This window comes from Amblyomma maculatum, chromosome 2 (genome assembly GCF_055883805.1).
Source record: "Amblyomma maculatum isolate TAMU_Amacu chromosome 2, ASM5588380v1, whole genome shotgun sequence".
NCBI lineage: Eukaryota > Metazoa > Arthropoda > Arachnida > Ixodida > Ixodidae > Amblyomma > Amblyomma maculatum.
In genome coordinates, this window is record NC_139345.1 from 137,533,285 (window position 1) to 137,556,536 (window position 23,252).

Genomic DNA, 23,252 nt, shown 5'->3' on the forward strand with positions numbered 1-23,252 from the left:
TCCCTTTCATGGTCCGGATCTGCGGTTACTACCTGTCCTAAATTTATATATTCGCTTACAACTTCCAGTGCTTCGCTACCTAACCTATACTGCGGTACGGTGTACGGGGATCGATACCCAGCACCTCCACCAGAACGTGTAACGAGTACAAGGCAGCGAACACTGAACCGATCAGTTCCACACACTGCACTGTTTCGTTCTCTTCTTTCTCGGTTCCGCGAGGCACGCGGCAATATATGGATATATATATATATATATATATATATATATATATATATATATATATATATATATATATATATATATATATATATATATACAAGTTATTGACAATACTCTTACAACAATAATGAGACGACTATAATTTGAAATGTCTCAAAGATCTCTGCGTTCTGAGGGAGGCTATGCAAATATATATATATATATCTTTTTCTTAATATATGTATATATATATATTTGCATAGCCTCCCTCAGAACGCGGAGATCTTGAGACACTATAATTTGAAATGTCTCAAAGACCTCAAAGATATATGTATATATATATATATATATATATATATATATATATATATATATATATATATATATTTGCATAGCCTCCCTCAGAACGCAGAGATCTTTGAGACATTTCAAATTATAGTCGTCTCATTATTGTTGTAAGAGTATTGTCAAAAACTTGTCAGGCGCTCGTTGTTGCAGTCTTAGGCACTCATATAAGCGTAGGACAAATTAAAAGCGAACCGGAATGCTAGGCTGGTATCGTCTATATGATCGTAACAGCAGCGGGCAATATTGCAGAGCTGCCTTGAAATGAGCTGTTATGTCATAGAAACCTGTACATTACCTATAAGGAGAACAATCGATGGCTTTTCCTGCAGCGTAATCGAACTGAGAGCAGCCCATTGAGAAGTGATGTAACACAGATATGCTATTAGAGAGGAAAAAGTGGACATCACGACGTCAGACCATGTATGATGACGCCACTTCAGAATCGGCCAATTTTTATCATGGCATTGAGAATAAGCAGTCATTTCGTTTCGGTATCACTTTTGCGACTGCTTTCTGTAATATCACCTTATCATCGGCAACACAGGAATGTAGATATCTAAACCTGCTGTATATAAATGGTGCATTCATTGCGGAGAGCAGGCAAGAATAATTCTAGCAAGCTCTTTACAATCCTTGGAATCTTCTGTAACTGGTAAGTACACATTGTGGATAGCTGGCGTGTTCGTGGTGCGTACAACTGTGCCAGATGTAACTACCCACCACCACAGGTTAATTGTAAGGGCACTTGTGGATTAAGCTTGAGATCATAAGCCGGACGCAGACAATGGCAGCGACGGCTATACAGGCGAAACGTAGTGCATTTCTCGGAGATGGAATGTCAACATTCATTAAAGAACCCTATGGTATATAATTCAATCCGGACGTCTATGGCGACCCTCAAAACTCATGTCCCTCCCTTACGGCGTTAAACCCCATATACGACATTCATTAGTTGAGGCTTAGAACTGTATAAAAGAAAATCAATAAAGTATACCCACATTGCGTTACGGGAAGTCAAGACTTCGGTTATCTTAAACGGGGTCGAAACGTAAGCGAAAATATTTTACGCGCCTTTATATTTCAATCTGAACAGGTTTTTCAACAAAATTTGGTTTGAATTTTCTCAAAACAGCAGGTACTATTGCTATTGTGATTGTGGTTGTGCAAACGAATACCACGATATTTTAAAAAATAATAGTTAACGCGCAATTTTTTATAATATACATGAATATACGTGACAATATGCGTGAATGCTGATTTGAGTGTTTATCGTGTAAATTTGGATTTCGTTTTCTCTCAGTAGCCATAAATGTGAGAAATTGATGAGGTGCGCCTGGTATGTATAACGTTGCTGTGTGTACCGCAATGTGAAAGAGATCGTAGCTAGTTGTCTATCACAGAAGCAGTGCAATGACATCGGACGGTGCTTGGGTTCTGAAACGCGGTGAAGAACGTATGCAAGCTCTTTTGCACTTTTTAGTCCACGGCGAGTTCAGCAGAGCGACTTTCAGGGGACGAAATCCTTTTGTAATTTTTTAAGACGAAAACTATTCTTCCTATAAAGCAGTTTAAAAAAAAAAACACAAAATGAAAGGGAGATATGCCTCGTTACTATAGCAAAGCTAAACATAAGTGTCATTGCCAACTGGTCCAGAGTGGTCCAGTCCCTGCGATGACACTTTACTCTCTGGAAGCCGCGGCGCATGATAAATATTTAATATGCCGACCATTCCTTTATGGAAAAATTGCAATGACCAGCGCCGATGCTATAATTATTTTCATGAACTGCAGCCCGCTTGTTTAGTTAATCCTCCTTGCAGGTCGTTTCTAAATTATGCCAATCTTTCCTGCAGGGGTAGATATTATAAAATTAGCTCAGCCAGATATGCAATCTCGGCATTCTACAGTACAATGTACTGCGTTGGCCTCAATAGTTTTATTAGCCTGTGGAAATATTTCAGTTTTATTTATTTGGAACCTTTCAACCGTTCAGGTGGGTGGGTAGGTTTCAGAGCAGAGGAAGGGAAATTCTCATTTTCTCATTTGGGGTAGATGCAGTAGAGGGAAGTGTGAGAGGGAAAAGAGGATGGGATGGGACGGGAGTGTCAGTGGCTGGGATCCAATGCCTAGAGCACAGGGAAGTGAGGCCAAAGGGTGGCCCGAAGCGGAAGAATCCACGTGTTGGCTGCTGTGGAAAAAATATACGACGAGAACAAAGAAAACTGCCATTTGAGGGTGGTTTACCAGCAGAGTGCAGGGCTAAGTAAAACCCCGAGGCAATAACGTCTTTAGGATGCATGTTTGAAGCCAGTAAATTCAGTTCTATCATTTTCCTACAGTTCATAGTATACTTAAAATTTCTTCGTGCCAATTTCATTCATATATCACAATCGGTCACTAACACGAATTCAACTTTCTTTTCCCGCAGTCAGCATGAAGCAATATCTTGCGACCATTTGTATTTTTGGCTTCTTGGCGGTTGCAGGTGAGTGTAATGCAAGAGCTTTTGATTCCCTTCGCAATGAATTTTATGATGGCTGAAAAACGCCAGGGAAGGCATCATATATGCAATTTTAGTACGAATACTTGTGTATCGAATATGGGGCTAAATGGTGATAGAGACGTTTGGTGCATGTCCCAAGTTTTTACTACCCGCTCAAACAATTCAAGATATAAATCAGGGGATCGAATTTTAAATGAAATAGATATCTGATACGATATACTGAGCAATGACAGCAAAATAATACACCTTTCTTCTATTGTTAAGTAGTAGACGAGGCAACATATGCGCCGAAAAATAAAGCACATAAAAAATGGTGATGGTTGGCGCTGAGTTAGAAAACTGTTGATAAATGACCTTGTGGAACTGCCACAGATGAATAAGACATCTTTTGAAAAACCGATATCCAAAGCGTTTTTTTCGAAACGCGTGCTTGTGCTGAGTCTCATCACGTTAGAATTCTCTCTCACTTGCGGTTGGTGCGCTATCAGGGTCCAGTTGAACATATTTTCTTGCAGCCACCGCTCCAGCCGTCGAGGAGGAGGCGACATCCGTGAACGCTGTTTTTGAAGACCAAGTCAAGCAGGCTGCTGAAGAGGCTCTACTTGTAGGCGAGATTCTACGTCTCCTTCCAGAAGGACTGCTCGATCACGATGTGGGCCTCTCTGAGGTAAGCTACAAGGACCATGTATTAACAAGGTTATATCTTTAGCTTAGTACAGACAATCAGGTGAGTATCATCTTAATGCCCTGAATAAAATTTTGTAGTGCATTTCGCTACAGAGATAAATATGAAAGACGTTACCATTGAGTAAAAAGAGTTTCAGTCACTGACCAAGTCAATATGAAAAAAGAAGACGTTCTTCTTTTTCATATTGACAATATGAAAAAGAAGACGTCTTCTTTTTCATATTGACTTGGTCAGTGACTGAAACTCTTTTTACTCAACTGCCATGCCTGACCAGACGAACTTTCGTCGAACCCTTGACTACGTTACCATTACTTGTCTACTACATCTTTTACAGGGTAGAACAAGGATCCGGTTTAACAGAAAACTAGGCATCGCCGTTGCTTTGTCGTCTGGCAGTGAAAAGTCCTGATAGGTTGGGAGGGTCATGACTTCAAGCAGGGATATCAAACAGCCGACATAGCCCGAAAACCTTCTTGAGTACCCGACATCATTCATGTTAAAGGGCTCGGTACGCGTGGAAGGGGGGTAATTAAAGCCACACATGTAGCAAGATTGAGGGCCGCAGGCCGGTATCTATATATATATATATCGACCTCCGACCCCCCCCCCCCGCACAAACATATATATATATATACCTCCGACCCCCCTCGCCTCCCCCATACACAGACATATATATATATATATATATATATATATATATATATATATATATATATATATATATATATATATATATATATATATATATATATGTCATGCGAGAAGTGGTCAAAGTGAGAGGAGGGCTGAGGGGGCGCACGGAGAGGGGACGGCGGCTGCGCGTAGTTGACCGGGCTCTGATCGAAAGCGTACGATGCCGAGCGGCGGCGGCACAGGCGTGCAACATGGCCAGGGAGGCCACATGCAAAGCAAATCGGCCGATTGTCAGCTGTGCGCCAAGGGCGTAGAATAGGTGGCGCACGACGCTGAGTGAAAAATGCCTGCTGAGGCGAACCGTACGATGGAAAAGGCGCAGGAGGGGGTGGTCTTGCGGCAACCTCGGCATAAGACAGTGGACTGGTTCCGGGCGTCGGGACAGCGTCGGCATGAATGAGCGGAGCTGTCAGTGGAGCGGCATGAAGAGGTGGTTGTCGAGGGGGCGGAAGTGCTTCGGCAACTTGTTCCTGAATAACCTGGCGTATGTTCGAAGCGAGGTGTGAGCTGGATTGCGGAACGTTTGAAATTAATGATAATTGTCGGGCAACTTCTTCCCGTACGAAGCCTTTGATTTCCTGGATAAGTGCAGAGCTGACAGTGCCATCAGACATAGCCGCGATCGTGCCTTCAGGTTGTCGAGGGACGATGCGTTGGCGACGAAGTTCGTCGTAGCTTTGACACATCGTGACAACATCACTTACAGTGCGGGGCTCTTTGGCCATGAGGATGTTGAATACGCCTTCATGGATGCCCAACATGATGTGGCGAATCTTCTGAGCTTCAGTCATCGATGCATTTACACGATGGCACAAATCTAAAACGTCTTCGATGTAACTTGTGAAGGTTTCGCCTGTCTGCTGCACCCGCTCGCGCAAACGGTGTTCAGCGCGAAGCTTGCGGACCGCAGGGCGACCGAAAACATCCACAAAGCGAGATTTGAACGAGGCCCAAGTTGGAATGTCAGCCTCGTGATTTGTGAACCACAGCTTTGCGACTTGCGTGAGGTAGAATATCACGTTGTTAAGCTTCAAGATGTCATCCCACTTATTGTGGGTGCTTACGCTTTCATACGACGAAAGCCAGCCCTCGACGTCCTGGTAGTCGGTACCGCTGAAGACCGGCGGGTCCCCCTGGCGAAGCACCCCGGAGCATGGAATAGAAGGGGCCGAGGTAGCGGGGCCGGTGGTGTTAGTGCTGGAGTCTGTCACTGAGGTAGGAATTCGGCGGCTGCGGAGCTCCAGGGCGAGGAAATGGAAGAAAAATCTCGCGACCTCCACCAAGTGTTAAGCGGGGATCCAGGCACTGGTAGCGGGCACTGGTAGCGAACAGGACCGGAGCGGCCTAGCTTGCAGTCAGCTGGTACTCAAAATCACTTCCTCTTCCTCTTTCTCGGCGATATGTCCACCTAATCTGAACTTCTTCTTTACAATATATATATATATATATATATATATATATATATATATATATATATATATATATATATATATATATATATATATATATATATATATATATATATATACTGCAATGAAACGGTTTAAGTTGGTTGGTTGGTTGGTTTGTTGGGTTTAACATCCCAAAGTGGATGACGCCGCACCCACACCAGCCGATGATAGGGTAACCGCGACATATCTGAAGTAAAAGGTACCGGATGGGAAGTTGCCATGGAATTGCTACAACACAATTCTTTCCTTCTTAACTTGGGCAAACAGCAGCAGTTTCGCGGCTGCAGGTAACGAATATTTTTTGGTTTGGTTTTGGGGTTTAACGTCTCAAAGCGACTCAGACTTTGAGAGACGCCGTAGTGTAGGACTCCGGAAATTTCGACCACCTGGGGTTCTTTAACATGCACTGACATCGCACAGCACACGGGCACCTTACTTTTCGCCTCCATCGAAAAGCGGCCGCCGAGGGCGGGATTAAGTAGTTTGCACAGCAATAATGTATCTTATAGTAGCAGCTGCGAAGGCCAGCGTTCACAGCGACAGCTCAAGCTTCGTCCTCTTTGTCATCTTCCCAGCTTCATCGTCTGCGGCACGCGACGTGTCTCTGTTCCTCTTCTTTCTGCTTTTTCACAGGCCAAGCATCTTTCTTAAAATACTCCCGCTGTGAAAAGACGCCATCCAGGTGGATTAAGCGGAGGCCACGATGGCAGATAGTACGGTTTGAGGCTGTCAATGTGGAGAATTTCATGTCCTCGTCAGCGGTGGTCTGTTGACGGCATGAAGAGCTCGATAAAGTAGTTAAGCGCGGAAGTTTGCTTTAGCACACGATAGGGTCCCTGGTATCGACTCAGAAACTTGGGCGACCAGCCTGAAGTACAAAAGGGCACCCATAGCCACACCAACGAGTCTGGACGAGAAGCAGGCGGCAGGCATAAGAAACTAGAACGGTTGTTTTTCTGGTGGTACTGGTTTCGAGCTCTGATTTGACGTACGTTCTGACGGCACTCTTCTGCATAGGCAGTGGCTTGAAAAATGAGCGTCACTTCGGAGACGTCGGGACGGCAGGGTAGGATCATGCCCATTGTGCAAGAATGTTCCCAGCCATATAGAAGACAATAAGACGAGAAACCGGTAGTTGCTTGCGTAGCAGAATTTTAGGCGTATATTATAAGGGGTAAGTACCATACATGAAAATGAAGACCCTGATTATTCTGTTGTTAAGCTTCTAATAGAAGTATGTTTGTTCCTTCATAGCAATCTTGATTGATTCTTTTGATCCTATAATGCTGGGCTTTATACGGTTTAGTGTAATAAGGCTTTGGTGTTATTAAAGGATATTGAGTATCGTAGCAAACTTCGTTCGTTTCTCGCGACCAAAGTTGCCAGTTATGAAAACATTTATTCAATAATTGAATGCCCAGTGAGTGTTTATTTTCTTTTTTTTTTCAGACCGACCAGTACTTCGTCCGCTCTCTTGTTGAAAAAGTGAAGTCAGCAGCAAAGAACGCCACCTCGAAGATCAAGGAAGCGGCGAAGGATGCCTTCGCTGAGGCCAAAGAGCATGTCAAAGCTGCTGCGAAAGAAGCGAAGGAAAAGGCTACCGCAAAGGTCCTTGAGATTATCAGCAAGATCTTCAGCAAATTTATGGATAAAAATGAGTCTGATGGCTCGGACATCAGCGAATACATTGTGATGGATACGGGCATTGAGTACAGGCGATATTTAGAAAGGCTAATCAGAGAGAGGATGTCTCAGCCGAAAAAGTGAGATGAAACGTTAATAAACTTTTACGTTGACGAAAGAAAACGTTTTCTCTCATAAAGTATTATTGAAAACTTTAAAACAAGAACCTGACGTTCTCTAACTTAGGAAAATATTTTAAAAAGTGATTACATTCAGTTGATTCTGGTTTCGCAAAATATAGTCGTGGTTATAGTCAAAAAAAGAACGGCCCTTTCTGTAGCGGACATCCTAATTCAGTTACCAGCAATAACTCCTCACGACAGTTGTCTCTGAAAAAATAACTTTGAAGACGCTTATACTACTCCTGAGAGGGGAAGGAATAGCGAAGGCTTTTTTTATTTTATAGCTACTTTTAATTTTTCGAATATTTTGTGTTGGTAATTTTCAATTTTCTTTTTTCTAATTGTACCCATCGGAACACTTTCACGAGATACGTTCAGATTCCAAGTACCAACAACCGCTTGAGGTCTAGGAATCCGTTGCCTGCCGACATTTTTCCACTTTACGACATTATTTGGGTGCACTCAACTTCGTTAACTTTATCTGAATGGGGCGCATGTGAAATTATTGAATGAAGCCATGTGGCTATGACGTCATGATGCTGTCGACCAATCACGAATTTTTCTGATACATTTGGCAGCTGTTGGCGTGTTGTCGGGGTACAGAGATGACGTTTCGGCACGGCAGACATAACACACCGTCGCGGCGAATGTATTTTCCATGAATCAAATCGCTCCATACGTCGAAAGCTGTCCATAAGGCGTAATTTTTTTGCTTTTTAAACATGTGTATAAAATTAGCGTCTAGTATAAGACCCTTAGTCTAACAGCTGTGAATGGCTTTTCTTGTAGGGATGGGCGGGTCAGACAGAAACGTTATTCGGGCAGGGGCAACGTAGGGCTGCGCGGTAGGGCAGAATGGTGTGGTATAAGACCAACGCAGTACTGTCTGTGAGTGGTTGCATAAACATGAGAGTGGGGCAAATGGGCTGTGCAGCTAGAGTGTGCGCTAGCGGTGGAAATGTGGTGGGCGCAAGCTCCTGGAAATGGAGGACACCCCACGATTTCGAAACCCTTTCATGGCACGTCGCTGCCCTTCTCCGGGTAGGAGCATTGACCGAAAATACAAATGCCCCCACCCCCCCCCACCGCCCCTCCCTCAACTCGGGGGAGAAGGCTTTGCATGGGACGCCGGATGGATGTTGATAGGTTCCTAGGTTACGTGTAAGCTTGGGGCGCGGCAATTTCGGGTACCTTGTATGTTTCCTATACTGCAACGGCAAGTATAGCGCCTGTCTGTGGACAGCGGTATGTGGACTCCACGGTGGTTAGCGCCTAAGGAAAAGCGGTGAAATGGGAATTATATGCGGTTTTAGTGTTACAAGAAGAGCACAATGAAGCAATGTCGGCCGTAATGAAACTATGAGCCTCCCAGCTTTTATAAACGTGGCTAAGACTCTGGCCCATTTAAGCAATTTTATAAAATGACCTAAAGCATCTATATATATGCATTCTTTTGACTGAGGTCTCTAGGGTGCCCTGGAGCGGGTCTCCATTGCTTCCATTCAGCTGCATCGAAAAAAGGCCGCCGCGAACGGGATTCCATGCCGCATCCATGGGCAAAGTAGCCGAGCGCCTAGACCACTGCACCACCGCGGCTGGGTTGTTATATGTCTTGTTCTTTTTGAAAACTTTAGGAATAGACTAAGTGCATGGTGATAGAAACTACACCGAATATCCGCAAAGCGCAAAAGGGGCCTCTATCTTTTTCAGTGCCACAACCTGCAGCTAACAATATATCTAATCTTCATTAAAAATTCCCTGGCTCTCTCACATGAGTACCACAACCGTTGCTGAAGATTGGGCAGCGGTGAAGCAAAAAATTCCGAGAGCACTGCAGAGTCTGCTATTAGAGGAATGCGAAAGCATTAACGCCGCCTCGACACTTGTTGCCCCTCTTTGCGTCTCTTCCGCCTCTTTGCCTAACTATGCCTCTCTTTTATTTTCTCTCCTTAACTCGGTTCATTTTATTTCGCCCTCCTTTTCCGGCGCTCTGTGCTACGTTCTCCACACCCCAAAACATCCCCACAGCATACAATGTAGCATCGCGTCATCCGGCACCGTTGCCGAGAGAGTGACCGGCGTAGGAGAAAGGCGCCACCGGAAATCATGCCGTCACGCGTTCCGACATGACGTTACGGGGTCAGTCAACGTCCTTCTCCTGGCGTAGGAAGGGACGCTGCAGGGCATCGATGAAGTCACGTGTGATACGCTGAGCCATGGCGTCACCAGTGGCGGTCACAATGAAAAACACATTACTGGGGCGTCACTGCATATTTGTAGCCATTTTGCGTATTTGTGTAGTTTTTTTCTTCTCTTTTACGCCCTAACTACATTTTTATTCGATTAACTGATACCCCATTGCACTTTTGCAATCACTATAAAATATTTATTTGGCACACTATGTCAGACACATCCGCTGCCGGTTGGCGTGAGGTCACATCCATTAGACGTCGACACTAGTCGTAAGCCTATTTCGACATCTGATTGATTGTATTATTATATTTCGCTCTAATTAATTATCTAATCCTTTCAGTTCAGTTCAGTCGTTCAATCGTGTCCGACTCTTCGTGACCCTATGGACCATATCACGCCAAGCTTTCCGGTCTCTCACTATCATCCTAAGATCACATAACTTCATCTGCAGCGCCTCGAGGATGCCATCTAACTATCGCGTTCGCTGCCTTCCCCTTCTCCGGTGACTCTCAACCTTTCCCAACATCAAATCTTTCTCCAGCGACTCCTTTCTTCTCATCAGATGACCAAAGTATCTGAGCTTTAACTTTACAATTTGTCCCTCCAATGAGCAGGCAGGGTTTATGGTTGACAATATCAACTGATTTGATCTTCTGGCAGTCCAAGGAATTCTCATAAGTCTGCGGCAACACCACAATTGAAGCGCGTCAATTCTTCGAAGGTCGGCCTTCTTCAGTCCAACTATCGCATCCATACATCACAACTGGAAATACCATAGCACGACTTATACGGATCTTGGTTTGCAGTCTAATGTCTCTGCTCTTTACTAGGCGGTCAAGGCTAGCCATGGCTCTCTTTCCCAGAAGCTGGCGTCTCCTAATTTCATGGCTACAGTCTCCTTCCGGGGTAATCTTGGATCCCAAGAAGAGAAAATCTGTCACAGCTTCCACTTCTTGTCACTTGATGCCCCAGGACTTGATAGTGCAAGACGCCATGATCTTTGTCTTTTTAATGTTCAGTTTAAGCCCAAAATTCTCACTCTCTTCCTGTACTCGTATCAGAAGTCTCTTGAACTCCACTTCACTTTCTGCCATTGAGTGGTGTCATCCGCATATCTAACGTTGCCAATACGTTTTCCAGCAATCTTCACTCCAGCTGAAGACTCTTCCAGGCCGGCCTTCCTCGTGATGCACTCAGCATGTAGGTTAAATAGGCAGGGCGACAGTATGCAGCCTTGTCTCAGTCCTTTCTCAATCGGAACCCAATCAGTAAGACAATGCCTAGTTCTAACTGTGGCCTCTTGCCTTTGATACAGGTTCCTGAGGAGGCAGATGAGGTAAATTGGAGCTCCCATCGCTCGGAGAGCTTGTCACAATCTGCTGTGATATACGCAGTCAGACGCATTCGCATAGTAAATAAAGCAGAAGTAGATGGGGTTTCTGGAACTCTCTTGCTTTTTCCATAATCCAGTGAAGGTTGGCAATCTAGTCTCTAGTTCCTCGGCCCTTGCGAGACCAGGTTGCACATCCTGAAGCTCCCGATCCACATACTGCTGCAGCCTACCTTTTAGGATTTTCAACATCACCTCGCTAGCATGCGAAATAAACACGATCGTGCGGTAGTTGGTACAATCTTAGGCACTGTTTTTCTTTGGAATGGGGATGTAAACTGACCTTCTCCAATCTTGTGGTCAGTGCAGGGTTGTCCAAATGTGCTTACATAATGCATACAGAACGTTAACAGCGTCATGGTTGAGGTTTTGAAGCAACTCTGCTGGAATGCCATCAATTCCGCTAGCTTTGTTCTTAGCAAGGTTGGCTAAGGCCCAATCAACTTCACTCTTCAGGATGCCCGGCTTGAGATCAGTAATCACAACTGTCTTATGTTAGGTTTGCACTCCGGGGTCTTGTACAGTTCTTCTGTGTATTACTGCCACCTCTTCTTTATGACTGAGGCTTTAGTAAGGTGCCTGCCTCGTAATCCTTTTATTGAAATACGTTTTGGTTTAGTATCGTCAGTCTATCTTCTTTCGAGAGCAGCCACTCGTTTCATCCTAACTATTATGGGAACAACGCAAGACAGCACAGAAGTTTTGTGCACACTACTTTGCCGACATAGCCTAGTAATGCTTTCGCATAGACATTACTTGGGAAAATCAGACAAAAGTATGCGCTCCAAGAATCTCATTACCATGTTGTCGTCGCAAACCCGTCCATAATTCAATAGTGACACGCTAGCACTGAGCTTTCACCAGGGTTACGCTCAAAGATAACAAATGTTATGCACTCCGCAAGTAGCATGCAAAAAGGAAAGCTGCATTTCATGAAATAGGCAAAGAGCTAGAACAAGAGAAATTTTGTGCTCATTCCACAGTGTCGCGGGTCATTTGCCTATATCCTACCAATTCGACGAGGGCGGTCAGTTTGCGTTGCACTCACAAGTAAGGTTTTATAATAATCCTACCCATATATTGTTTGATCAGCTGGAGGGGGATAAAGTAAAGTAGGGAAGGAGTAAGAGGGCAGATGGGAGGGAGAGAGTAATGAGCTATCTCCAGCATACATAGAGGACGTATTCAAAAAGATGGAATGGGTGTAGATAGGCATCAGGGTTGGTGGTGAACATCTCAGTAATATCCGATTCGCTAATGGCATTGCCTTGTTCAGTAACTGAGGAAACCAACTGCAACTACTCCATACTGATCTAGACAGAATAAGCAGAAAAAAATAATATGCAGAAGGGTAAGGTAATGTTGAACAGCCTGGGAAAGGAACAGCATTTTAAAAAAGGTAGCGAAGCGCTAAAATTTGTAGGCAAATATGTCTACTTTGGACAGGTAGTTACCGCACATCAGGACCCCGAAAGAGAAATAACTAGGAGAATAAGATCGGGATGGAGCGCATTTGCCAAGAACTCGCAGATTATGACTAGCAGCTTACCGGTATCACTCAAGAGGAAAGTCAACATCAGTCACATCATACCGGTACTAAATTATGGGGCTGAAACGTGGGGGTTAATCAAATGGGATATACTTAAGTTGAGTACAATGCAGAGGGTTATGTAACGTTTAGAGATTGGAAGCATGCTGAGTAGGTCAAAGAAATAACTCGTTGCTGACGTTCTAGTCGAAATCAAGACGAAGACGACATGTGCACGGGCAGGATTGTATTGCGAAGAGAGGATAACCGATGGTCTCTAAGAGTAACCAACTAGATTACAAGTATAATAGTGAGAGACGGCTAGTTGGTGGCTAGTATTAGAAATCAAGGGAAGGAAAGCCTAGCAAGGGGCGTAGAAAATTAGGTTGGTGGATCAGGTTAAGAAGTTCGCACGGGTAAAGTGAATGCAGGTATGATCGGGTTAGGTATTATCCAGCTGCTGCTGCTGCTGCTGCTGCTGCTGCTGCTGATGATGATGATGATGATGAAAATGATGAATGAGCATTTATTGCTCTTACTCAGTTTTGGGGCATACTTGTGCCTGGTTGTCTAGGCAGAGTTGGTTTCCACTCAATCTGCGGCAACCTGCCGGGAAGTACGCAGTCGGTACTACATTTACCCTCCCTAATTGTCGAGTCATGTACGCTGCTTCCAAGCTGCCTCGATTCATTCTAAAGTACTCCAGGTCAGAGCACGGACCTTGTACCTCCGTGGGCTTGACACTAAGTTTGTCTGTCTCACTCATGTAAGACACGCGTACGCTATTGAAAAGGCGATATGTCATGTTCAGGCCCAAGTATCACGCCTGTGAGCACCGTGCAACGAAAAAGCATGCAAAGCGATGCCAGTAAATTTAAAAGACGGGTGTTTGCATGCCTTGTTTTCCTAAAATCCGCTCTTCTCCGTTTTTTTGACGCATTGGCGAAATCCACGGATTGTATTCAGCAATATTGGAGCCCTGTAAACAATATATTGCTAATGCATTGCATAAGGCACGCTTTCATCACCAACAAACCCGCCCTAAACTCGGAAGCAGATATACGCCGTGGGCGTTTCTGTGGGGCTGCCGATCCCCACTATTGGAGCGACGGTGGCGCCATCTCTAGGTCGATCTTGCGGCGAATAATATGAGTATATCTTCAGATCAAGGATATATGTATAGGTGGAGATTATTAAGGGCTAACAGCCTTGGAAACGTGTGTTTGCAGTTGCCTCGACACAACCAACTGCCCACCATTAGTTTGGCAGCGGGACTACAAAATGACTGAGGTTTAACACTGCTTAACCAAGATGAAGTAGAAGCTTCGTCAGACGTGGTTATATTTCTTGTTACTCATCCTGATCATCCCTTTTGCTACTTTCATCATTATCAACAAAATGCACAATAATTGACATCCCTACTACCATCACTATCATTACTACTAACTGCAGCGTTATTTCATCGTTACTGTTATAGTCAAGCCAGTGAAGGATTTTTGCCATCTGTTTCACACGAGCCAGAAGTGGAGTAATGGTGTGCCCAACGCTATCGCATGGAAGTAGGATGGCGGTGCGTCACGCAGATCTTAACGCACGGTCAGTGAAAGAACATTTTAGGGAAGCCACTGTGAAATATTGCGAAATTATAAAATTTTTGAATTCACGCCCTGACTGGCTCCCGCATAATGAAACGTAAAATTTATTGAAATAATTTAGGTCATTTTCCTCAGTAAATAGCGGCTGCGGGTGCTTGTGTAAATAATGTATATTTTGAGTGAAAAAAAAGTGAAGCATGGTTTGCGCTCTCGACTTGGGATCGGAGGGATACCGGTTCGATTTCCTTTGAAGACAGTTTTTATTCCGTAACTGCCAGTGTGGTCTTTCCTTATAACAATACTTTCCCCCCTGGCTAGGTCAAGTTACGACACATATGGGTGGGGCGTGACCTTTTCTTATTATCGTACTTTGTCCTCCGGCTAACTGAATGTCAAATGTGAGCCTTAGCTTGCCTCGGCTCGAGGTGGGGCTTTCAATCTTTCACTTCAAAATTATTCCTGGCGCCCCTGATGTGTTTAAGTTTGTTGTTATACGTTTGCGTCACCAGAGTGGTTTCCATATGGTTCATCGCTGAACGATTAGTAAATTCGCGAAGGTACCATTGGAGAAAATGTTTCAGGCTAGTTTGGCGTAGCCTGAAGCCCATTAATTGCGTATTTTGGTGCCGGTGTCTCATGCAGCAATATGTTGGAAGGTCGCCTGCTCAGGCGAAACCTTGTATCATACTACAAGCTGTCTGAAAGTCTATTAGTAGTCTGAAGTGCCTGTGCTGTCTGTGCTCGTCTGAAGTTTCGGAACCCTGTTCTACGGTGTCCGCCATAGCCTGAGCGGATTTGCGATGTCAAACTTTGTATACTAAACGAACTCATGAGAAAGTGAAATTCAAATTTATTTTTTGCATTCGATGTCTACCGACCAGAAGTGATTTTGCGTGGGAAGCAAAAAGAAAAACAAGAGCCGGATAAGGTCTGCACCTCACAGAGATGGTACAGTTATGCGGAGCCGAGTGAAACATTTGAATTTAAATCGGAAAACAAGTGATGCAGCCAACCAAAGCAACCAACGTAACGCAACCAACAACAAACCAACCAACCGACCGACCGACCGACCGACCGACCGACCGACCGACCAGCCAGCCAACCGGCCTACCGGCCAACCAGCCAACCAGCCAACCAGCCAGCCAGCCGACTGACCGACCGACTGACCGACCAGAACTTAGCTTAGCTTAGTGAAGATACATATAGAACGTTGAAACCACTCAAAAATGTTAAAAAAATAAAATGTCTCTACGTGTGCCACAAAATATATTAGGCTGTGTATAGATAATTAAAAAGATATTAATAAACCAACTGCAGTAAATGCAAGTGGTCATGGAAGCTTTGATGATAATAAATCATAGACTTCTTTCCCATTGCAAGGGGTTTTCTGACTGCTGCTAGATGAGAGGAGGGAGAGCAGAGCCATAAGTCGATATAAGGCTTAAGTTAACGAGGATACAGTCCGTTCAGTACTCTTTGCGGCAGCCTTGTCACTCCATGTGAGTTGCGGCTCATATTGTCAAGAAAGCCAGCTTGCCACGAATACAGATATTACATAGTAAAAGTTTCGTTTTACTCACCCCTGCTCATTATCATGCATCGTAATATTCAAAGGCTAAATGTAACAGGCAATTAGTGCAGCAATTATTGCAGATATATCATCCGCATTTTTTATAAACAAATTTATACAGCAATGCCTGCTACGGTGCAAAAACCTTTCTTAGATTTTGCCGAGGTGGCTATGAGGTCCATCTCGGACAACCACTCGAGGAACATAAAGAAAAAAAAGGCTGCAATTTGGTATTGATCCCAGCCCAGTCAGATAGGTTCGTTTGGCTTGCCTCTTCAGCGCCGCCTCCCTTATCTTACAGACCAGAGGGAATTGCGAAATTATGTGGCAATAATATGGGCGACAGGCGTGTAATTGCGTCACGCAGGAGTGAGGCTTTCGCAGAAATAAAGTTATAGAGAAGGATGACATTTAAAAAAAAATCAACATGCGCAAACGACTACCCCCATTTCGTGTTATCCCATGTGCATGTCTCAGCAGGAAAAATAAATTGGTGCTATAGTGCAGTGCACGAATTAACGAGACAAATTAGTACCTTTCGCGGTTTTTAAGTGATATTTCTCTCTAGGAAGTTTTTTATGTATAAAGGAAAAGTTAAAGAATGGAAAATTTTTGTCAAGAAGAAACCGAGTGTGAAGACCATGATTGTTGGCGGTCCCTCAGCGCAGACCTAATATGCATCTTCTTGAAAGCACGTACCCGTTTGACAGTGAAGCCGTGGCACCGCCGGTGCAGTTGACGCCGTAATCGACCGAGTCTTGAGCAAAGAACCACATAGTGTCACGAGCTAATGACAATTTCTGATAAGAAAAAAAAAAAAAGAAGAGTCACGAACTCTGCGCCGCTCCCTCATCGTACACTCGACACAGCTTGCGAGGCAGAGTGCAGGCCTCACCCAGACCGGCATTAACGAGCGCCTCGGATTCTATCTCTCTCTCTGACTTCCTGCCGCCGCGCCCACCCTTTGCATTCACTTTCGCTGTGTGAAAAAAACTTTCGTATTAGAGATTAAAGCAATCGCCCGCAGTATTTTTTCTGCGTAGCAAGAAGGGTGCAGTCGTTGCTAGCAGTTGCGCAATACTCGCGATGAATGCCGCTTCCCATTAAGGAAAAACCCAATTTCCTACCTTTCCTAATTATATTACTTCTAATACCGGGCTGTTATCTTTTATTACACTTGCTCTAGTTATTCCGCGTCTTCAGTGTCAATCAAACACATCAATTGAGCAAATTTGCTTCGGCACATCTGCTTTGGGCAGTTCTCGCCTGCAGGAAAAAACCTTGAGGGAAAACGTTTCCGCCTGGAAAACGTAACCCTTTTGCAATGTTGGGATGCCGTTGCTAGCTACACTTGTACGACGCGGTGAAAAGCCAGCTCTGATGACCTCAGCGATTATAAGTATGAATCTATGAAGTGACCTATTACATATATGAGCAAGGCAATTGGGGCACGAAGGAGGGATTATACAAAGATCAAGTAGTAAATGATATGCTCCAATCAGGATACGCTAGAGAAGCAGCACAAGTGCGCAAATATGAAACGGCGTCGTATTTTTAAATGGTGAAAATTAAGGTCTCCCATCCATGTTTTCGACAAGAATAGATAAAAACATAGACGATTTAGTTAGTCCCCGAATCTTTATTCTAGCCTCTTTAACCTCGTGGAGGCACTGATCACCCCTCGTGTCCAACAAATTCTCTAAAGGGGTAGCACAGTAACCATCCAATCTTTCACATCAACTTCTTGCTTACCGCCCTCCTTGGCGCAAAGGTTATTGAACAGCTTTAGTTGCCGGCATGGGCCTAAACTTGGGGTTTATGAATTAAGTAGAGATTTTTTGAAAGTTTTCATTTTTTTTAAGAAATAAAGTTGTTCTGCCCAACTAACCGATTACGTCTGCAAAGCATGGCTTTTGAAGTGGCCTAATATAAGGAGAGAAGCGAGAAATGTCGAATGACGACTTTTGGAGCTTAATAGTAAAGTAAGCAGGCAGGTGAAAAACACTTTACAGTCAACAGTAAAAAAAAGAACAAATTTCTAGCATTTTTGTATTTAGCAGGAATCCACGCGGAATGCAGTCATGCGCTACCTCCATCAATACACCGTATCTGAGGGCTGCGAGGGTACCCCAGGAATGCTTATCAGTGGCCTGACGATACGCTACCACTGGCTTTTTGTGATTTTCTTTTGAGCGCGCATCAATTGTTTCCTTATCATACGCTGGATAAAAGAAGCCTCGGCTTAGAACCTAATTGCATATAAAAGTCCCACTGAAGTCAGAGTGAGTGCGTGACGGTCTCCAGAAAGGTCCTCATACTGTTGGTGGAAAGATTTCATGCTCAGTAAGTAGACTCATGCTACGTTCAGTCTTGCCGGCTGTTTATCTACCGTTTTGTAATGCAGAACTTATAACAAATAGAAATGGAATACTAAGTTAAAAATTCAGATTGTTTGAACTGCTGTGAGCGAAAGGGTGAAAAGCTTTTTTAAATTACATTCGGGCTAAAAAGGGGAACTTCACTATAAGGAACGAACAAATTCTACATCAGATATATGCATAGTTTTACTCTAAACGCTCATTGATGACTATGGGTAAAATGCTACAATCGTGCAACATAGTTCGTAAAAAAAATGTGCAAAGGTATATGGATATTACAACGTTCACGCACAGTGGTTAGCATATAACCTTATCAGGCTGATATACCCCGTAAGGTTAAAGAAATACTTTTCTTTGCTGGCTAATGATACTCGATATTAGCAGGACGGTGTGCATAGTGGCCATTAACCCCGCAAGAAAACGTATTATGTCTGTTCTTTTCTTGCCGCAACCAGTTACAAAAACATTTGAATTTTTTTTCTCTACAGCAACCATGAAGCAAATCATTCTAGGTGCTTGCATTTTCGGCTTCTTGGCGTTCACTGGTGAGTTTTGTATCTCTACGTTCTATTGAACCAAAAACAAGTTACATATGCTGAACAAGGAATCTATGTGCAAAACAAAAAGGAAGGACAAGTTAGAAGCGCATATGGGGCCCTGCTATACAAACGTTCCTGTTTACTATTTTGTGGTTTGGTGTCATTTTTTTTTTGCCAAGGCTCTTCTGAAACTGAGAGCAGGAATCGAATTTATGCCAATGCTAAGGGGGGATTCATTGTTGTTGAAATTATTTCGCCGCAAAGGTTCATGTATAAAAAAAATATTCCGAAAATTAAATTGCATCGATGTTTCGTTCCCTAACACATGGCGTTGAGGTGCCTAGTACAAAGGCGGAGAGAGCATTTCGTTCTAGAACTCATGCAAGTATGCTGAGAATGCTGCTTCCTATCTCAAAAACACATTAGTACTGCACAATTAGGCGCAAAGGGCAGGCCTTTGCCGTAGTTAAAAATTTTGTTTGGCAACCAGATGAAAACCATTGCCTGTAGAGGTCATTACTACTAGATACAAAATGCGCATTTGGGACTTGGCGACAAAGCCTAACGTCTCGCCACCATTTCCGCGCCATGTCTGAGCCATTACACAGCTTGCAATAGCAATTTTGCGACCACTAAGTAACTCTAGCATTCAAATGCTAGGATGCTGCCGCATTACGGAATCGATGCCTAGTAACGTGGCTGGGCCAAATGCGAATTAGGCACACTGGAGCTGCGGTTGCGATACGAGGTGACGTAAACTCATTCGGTCAGAGGCGTTATCAACATTTCGTGAAAAAGCGCCTCACATAGGTTTATATCCCATATTGACCAGGCGCACAAATGTGTCTATAGAAATGGTGTGTCTAAATCAGGACCCAAGGTCCCGGTAACTCCTTTTAATGTGTTTGGAGAACATGCCAATTTATATTGATCATCTGGTCTCACGATCTCATACACATTGCCCACCAGTCAGCGGCCGCCTATGTCACCTTCCCGCTTTCACCTGCCAGACACTTGCTCTTGAAAACCGATCATATATTTATGAAATGTGGAAGCTGGAGATTAGTGCAAGCTCAGAGAATATTCATACGATAACGAAGTACCTTTCGTTATCTCTGAACATTTCGGATTGGGACGTCATCACAGTTCAATATAAAATCTTACCTTTACAGCATCGGCTTCAGTGCTCCCAAAGCAAGAGTCAGCCATTGACGCAGCCTTCGACGACCAACTGAAATCTGTGGCCCAAGATGCAATTCGTGTGGGTGAGATCCTGCGTGACGTGGCCGGGCAGCTTGAAGATGAAGACTTAAGTGCTGAGGTAAGATAGAGGAAAAGAGGGTGTAGGTAAAACCGCCACAGGAAGATAGGGCCTCTTAGAAAGCGGTGGCTTGGAAAATATGTCAAGGTAAAAAATTTCATCAGAAAAAAATCTTTCCATAACTCACTTTCACAAAAACCACGCCTTTTATTGACTATATTTCTTGGCTTTGAAAAATCAAGTAGCTGTTGCTTGGGATAAGGGTTCTCTGGATGCCTCCTATATTAGAGGCATCAGAAAAAGCGTGAGCGTGCGAGAATGCATGGCTAAGAATTCAATAAAACATGCTATCAGGCAAGTTATCTACTGGGAGATGCTGCTCATATACTGCGTCAGGCGCATGTGGCAGCGCCTTCGTGCTGTATTCTGTGTTTTTAACAAAATTGTGAGAACGTCATTAGCCCGGAGGTGCTGCGCTTGCGAAGACTGAGAAGGGAAGACATTGCTGGAGCGAAAGGTAGCCCACCATTCCTACCGCTGAAGGCAAAATCACCTAGCAGACTGTTAGTGCAAATGGGAAGGAACCCCTCCCTTTTATCGTCTACTATACAGCAGAGCCTCAATGTGCTCCTACTAACTGCTTTATTGAAGTATGGTGCGTTTGATACCGAAGCTAGTGTGCATCTGGGACGAAGATGCTGACACGACCAAGAAATGAGTTGCCGTAGATAATTGCGTCAAACGAATTTTACAGATCTCCTGGTATCAGCGCTGCACATTTTATAAAAAAGAATGACTACTCTTTGAAATGCAGAAGGATGCAAAAGCGTGCGCGCCATGACGGGACGCAGGTCTGAGAGGAATGCAAGAGAAGCAGCTCTTCCGAGCGCTCCCCGAATGTGTATACATCCACCCGCAAAGGGGGGAAGCGCCTCAAGCTAACGCCGTAGAAGAGAGCTATAGCATAGCTGTAGACGGCTTTCAAAATAGCTGAACGCGCTTCGAACAGCAGATGTCTGGACCGTTGGCGTCGGGCGGTGTTCTTTTTGTGAGTGTAGAACCATGACGCCATCCCTTAAGAGGGCTCGGAAGTATTAGACAGCGGAGAACTCGATTTATTAGATCTCTTTCGGCACCCGGATGTTCACATTTCGATGCGTGGATGAAGGGGAAAAAGAGGCCTGATGTTGGCCCTCCGTTGCTGGCTGGACAATCCCACAAGTTTACCAACAACGGGAGTTCACGACATATCATGCTTAATAGCTTAAGCCCTGTGTATTATCTTTTTATAGCAACAAGGTTCCCTTCGCGCGAAACTACCCTTAGTAACGGAGACGCAGAGATGTTTTCAGGAAGTTCATATTGTACTATGTTCTTTGCTCCCCATGTCTGGTAGATCGCAGTTCTCAGTCCAGTATCCGCTTTGAGCGGCGACAGCAAAGCCATCTCATTCGACGTAGGCATCAAAGCGAACGAGAAAGATGACAAAGAAGAGCGCGGCGCCCAGAGGCAGATGAACAGCGGGCCAATAGGAACGCGTAAAAGCATGGCTGAAGGGTCGCGTGAGGACAGGTCGCGCCGCTGTGATCAGCGGCCCTGGAGTAGCATGTGCAGTTGTCCCCTCGCTGATTACCTCATCGCTGTTAAGCATGATATAATAATGGCTCCCGTTGTCGCCGGATTTCCGAGGACGTTGAAACAAAACCGGGAGCCGCCTCCGAGCACCCAGAGAAGTGTGAAGAGACCTAAAAGAAACAATGTGTCTCCCTTTTTACTACAAGGTCTGTGTACAAAGGCTAGATGCTGCGCCAAACAAGCTATAAGAATCATTGTTAACAACTCTTTCTCAATGCTCGGGGAGATATCCCCCAAGTTATACATATTTAAGCAACGCTTAATTTTAATTTGTCATAACGCAGCTACATGACTCCATCGACGTCATCATAATCAGTCTACTGTCAGGAGGCGAGGAGAGAGGGCGGCTCCTGGGCAACAGGGGCGCTGAGAGAAGAAACGACATCCGCGCCGTACCGAAGGATGACACCATGGTGCCATGCTTTTAAAAATTCCAAGCGTTCATCTACTCTGTATAACACATCTAACGATTACTGCTCATAATTCACACTTGGTAGGATTGTAACCGCTACTTATCTTTTTCTCAATTTACAGACGGACGAGTATTTCATCCGCGCCCTGTGGGCTAAGACTAAGTCTGCCGTACAGAACGCCACCGCCAAGGTAGCGGGAGCGGTAAAGGATGCCTACAACGACGCCAAAGAGCACTTCAAGGCGGCTAGCGATGAAGTCAAGCGAAAGGCTACAGAAAAGGCTATGGAGATCATGGCAAAGATATTCAGCAAGTTTGCGGAAGCTTATGCATTGGAGGATTCTAACAGCCGCGTGGACTTCGTGAAGGCCGTGGCCGGAGACATTGAGCGTGTTGGACTGAGGCTTCAAAAACAAGGCATGGCTCTGCTTGAAAGTTAGAAACATGGGAATAAATTATAATGTATGAAATACTTTTGTGGCGCAAGATTCATTTTTTCTACCTCACTCACATGAAAAATGAATAGGAGATGCACTCGCTTCTCGACATAGTATTCTGTTATACTGTAGTTCAGAATCTCTCAATACTGTCACTAAATATGACAGCGCTAGAGCGGGCGGAAGAACAAAAATAGGATAGCCTAATATAGGCTTTGGTAATGTGGTAATAGGCGGTCATGTCAAGTTACCTGAAAGCTGAAAATGCTCCACTGAGACAGTACACAAAGCTCAGAGATCGAATCCGGGCAGAAGAGTATGAAAAAGACGCGCTTCTTTTTCTTTTATATAGTTGCGAGGTAAATGAACAGAACCATTTATAACGCATTTTTAACTGCTTGCAGCTTATTGTTTAAGCCCTTTAAGAGATGCTTAACTGCGGTCTGTGCAGATGGATTATAAAGCAAGGCGGATCATATATACGTGATAGAACTCAGTAGTTAGTAGTTAAAAAAAATAATTACCTAAGCTTAGCTAATGAACTTTTTATCTTCGATTTTAGGGGCCAGCAGTTTGTTGCGAAATTAAAGCCATCAACATAAAAGCTAGGTAAAGTTTTAGGTTT

At 44.2% G+C, this 23,252-nt stretch overlaps 2 protein-coding genes across 2 annotated transcripts; both read left to right on the plus strand.

Moving 5' to 3' along the window:
* Window positions 1–1,117: 1,117 nt before the first annotated feature.
* LOC146200021 (uncharacterized) lies at window positions 1,118–7,690 on the plus strand. Its single transcript, XM_084592843.1, has 4 exons — window positions 1,118–1,201; window positions 2,978–3,034; window positions 3,568–3,719; window positions 7,334–7,690. Exons 2-4 carry the CDS (start codon window positions 2,983–2,985, stop codon window positions 7,649–7,651), a joined length of 522 nt encoding a protein of 173 aa, XP_084448969.1. The 5' UTR covers window positions 1,118–1,201; window positions 2,978–2,982; the 3' UTR covers window positions 7,652–7,690.
* A 10,534-nt stretch (window positions 7,691–18,224) lies between these two features.
* Window positions 18,225–22,662, plus strand: LOC146200022 (uncharacterized). The gene is made up of 4 exons (XM_084592844.1): window positions 18,225–18,308; window positions 18,832–18,888; window positions 20,055–20,203; window positions 22,313–22,662. Exons 1-4 carry the CDS (start codon window positions 18,302–18,304, stop codon window positions 22,628–22,630), a joined length of 531 nt encoding a protein of 176 aa, XP_084448970.1. The 5' UTR covers window positions 18,225–18,301; the 3' UTR covers window positions 22,631–22,662.
* Window positions 22,663–23,252: the final 590 nt, after the last annotated feature.

What these genes read in the sequence shown, in the direction of transcription:
- LOC146200022 (XM_084592844.1), top strand. An exon ending in CGGCTTCTTGGCGTTCACTG is followed by an intron (nt 18,889 to 20,054) that starts GTGAGTTTTGTA and finishes TTACCTTTACAG; the next exon opens with CATCGGCTTCAGTGCTCCCA. An exon ending in ATGAAGACTTAAGTGCTGAG is followed by an intron (nt 20,204 to 22,312) that starts GTAAGATAGAGG and finishes CTCAATTTACAG; the next exon opens with ACGGACGAGTATTTCATCCG.
- LOC146200021 (XM_084592843.1), top strand. Translation starts at nt 2,983, where the DNA reads ATGAAGCAATATCTTGCGACCATTTGTATTTTTGGCTTCTTGGCGGTT. An exon ending in TGGCTTCTTGGCGGTTGCAG is followed by an intron (nt 3,035 to 3,567) that starts GTGAGTGTAATG and finishes ATTTTCTTGCAG; the next exon opens with CCACCGCTCCAGCCGTCGAG. An exon ending in ACGATGTGGGCCTCTCTGAG is followed by an intron (nt 3,720 to 7,333) that starts GTAAGCTACAAG and finishes TTTTTTTTTCAG; the next exon opens with ACCGACCAGTACTTCGTCCG.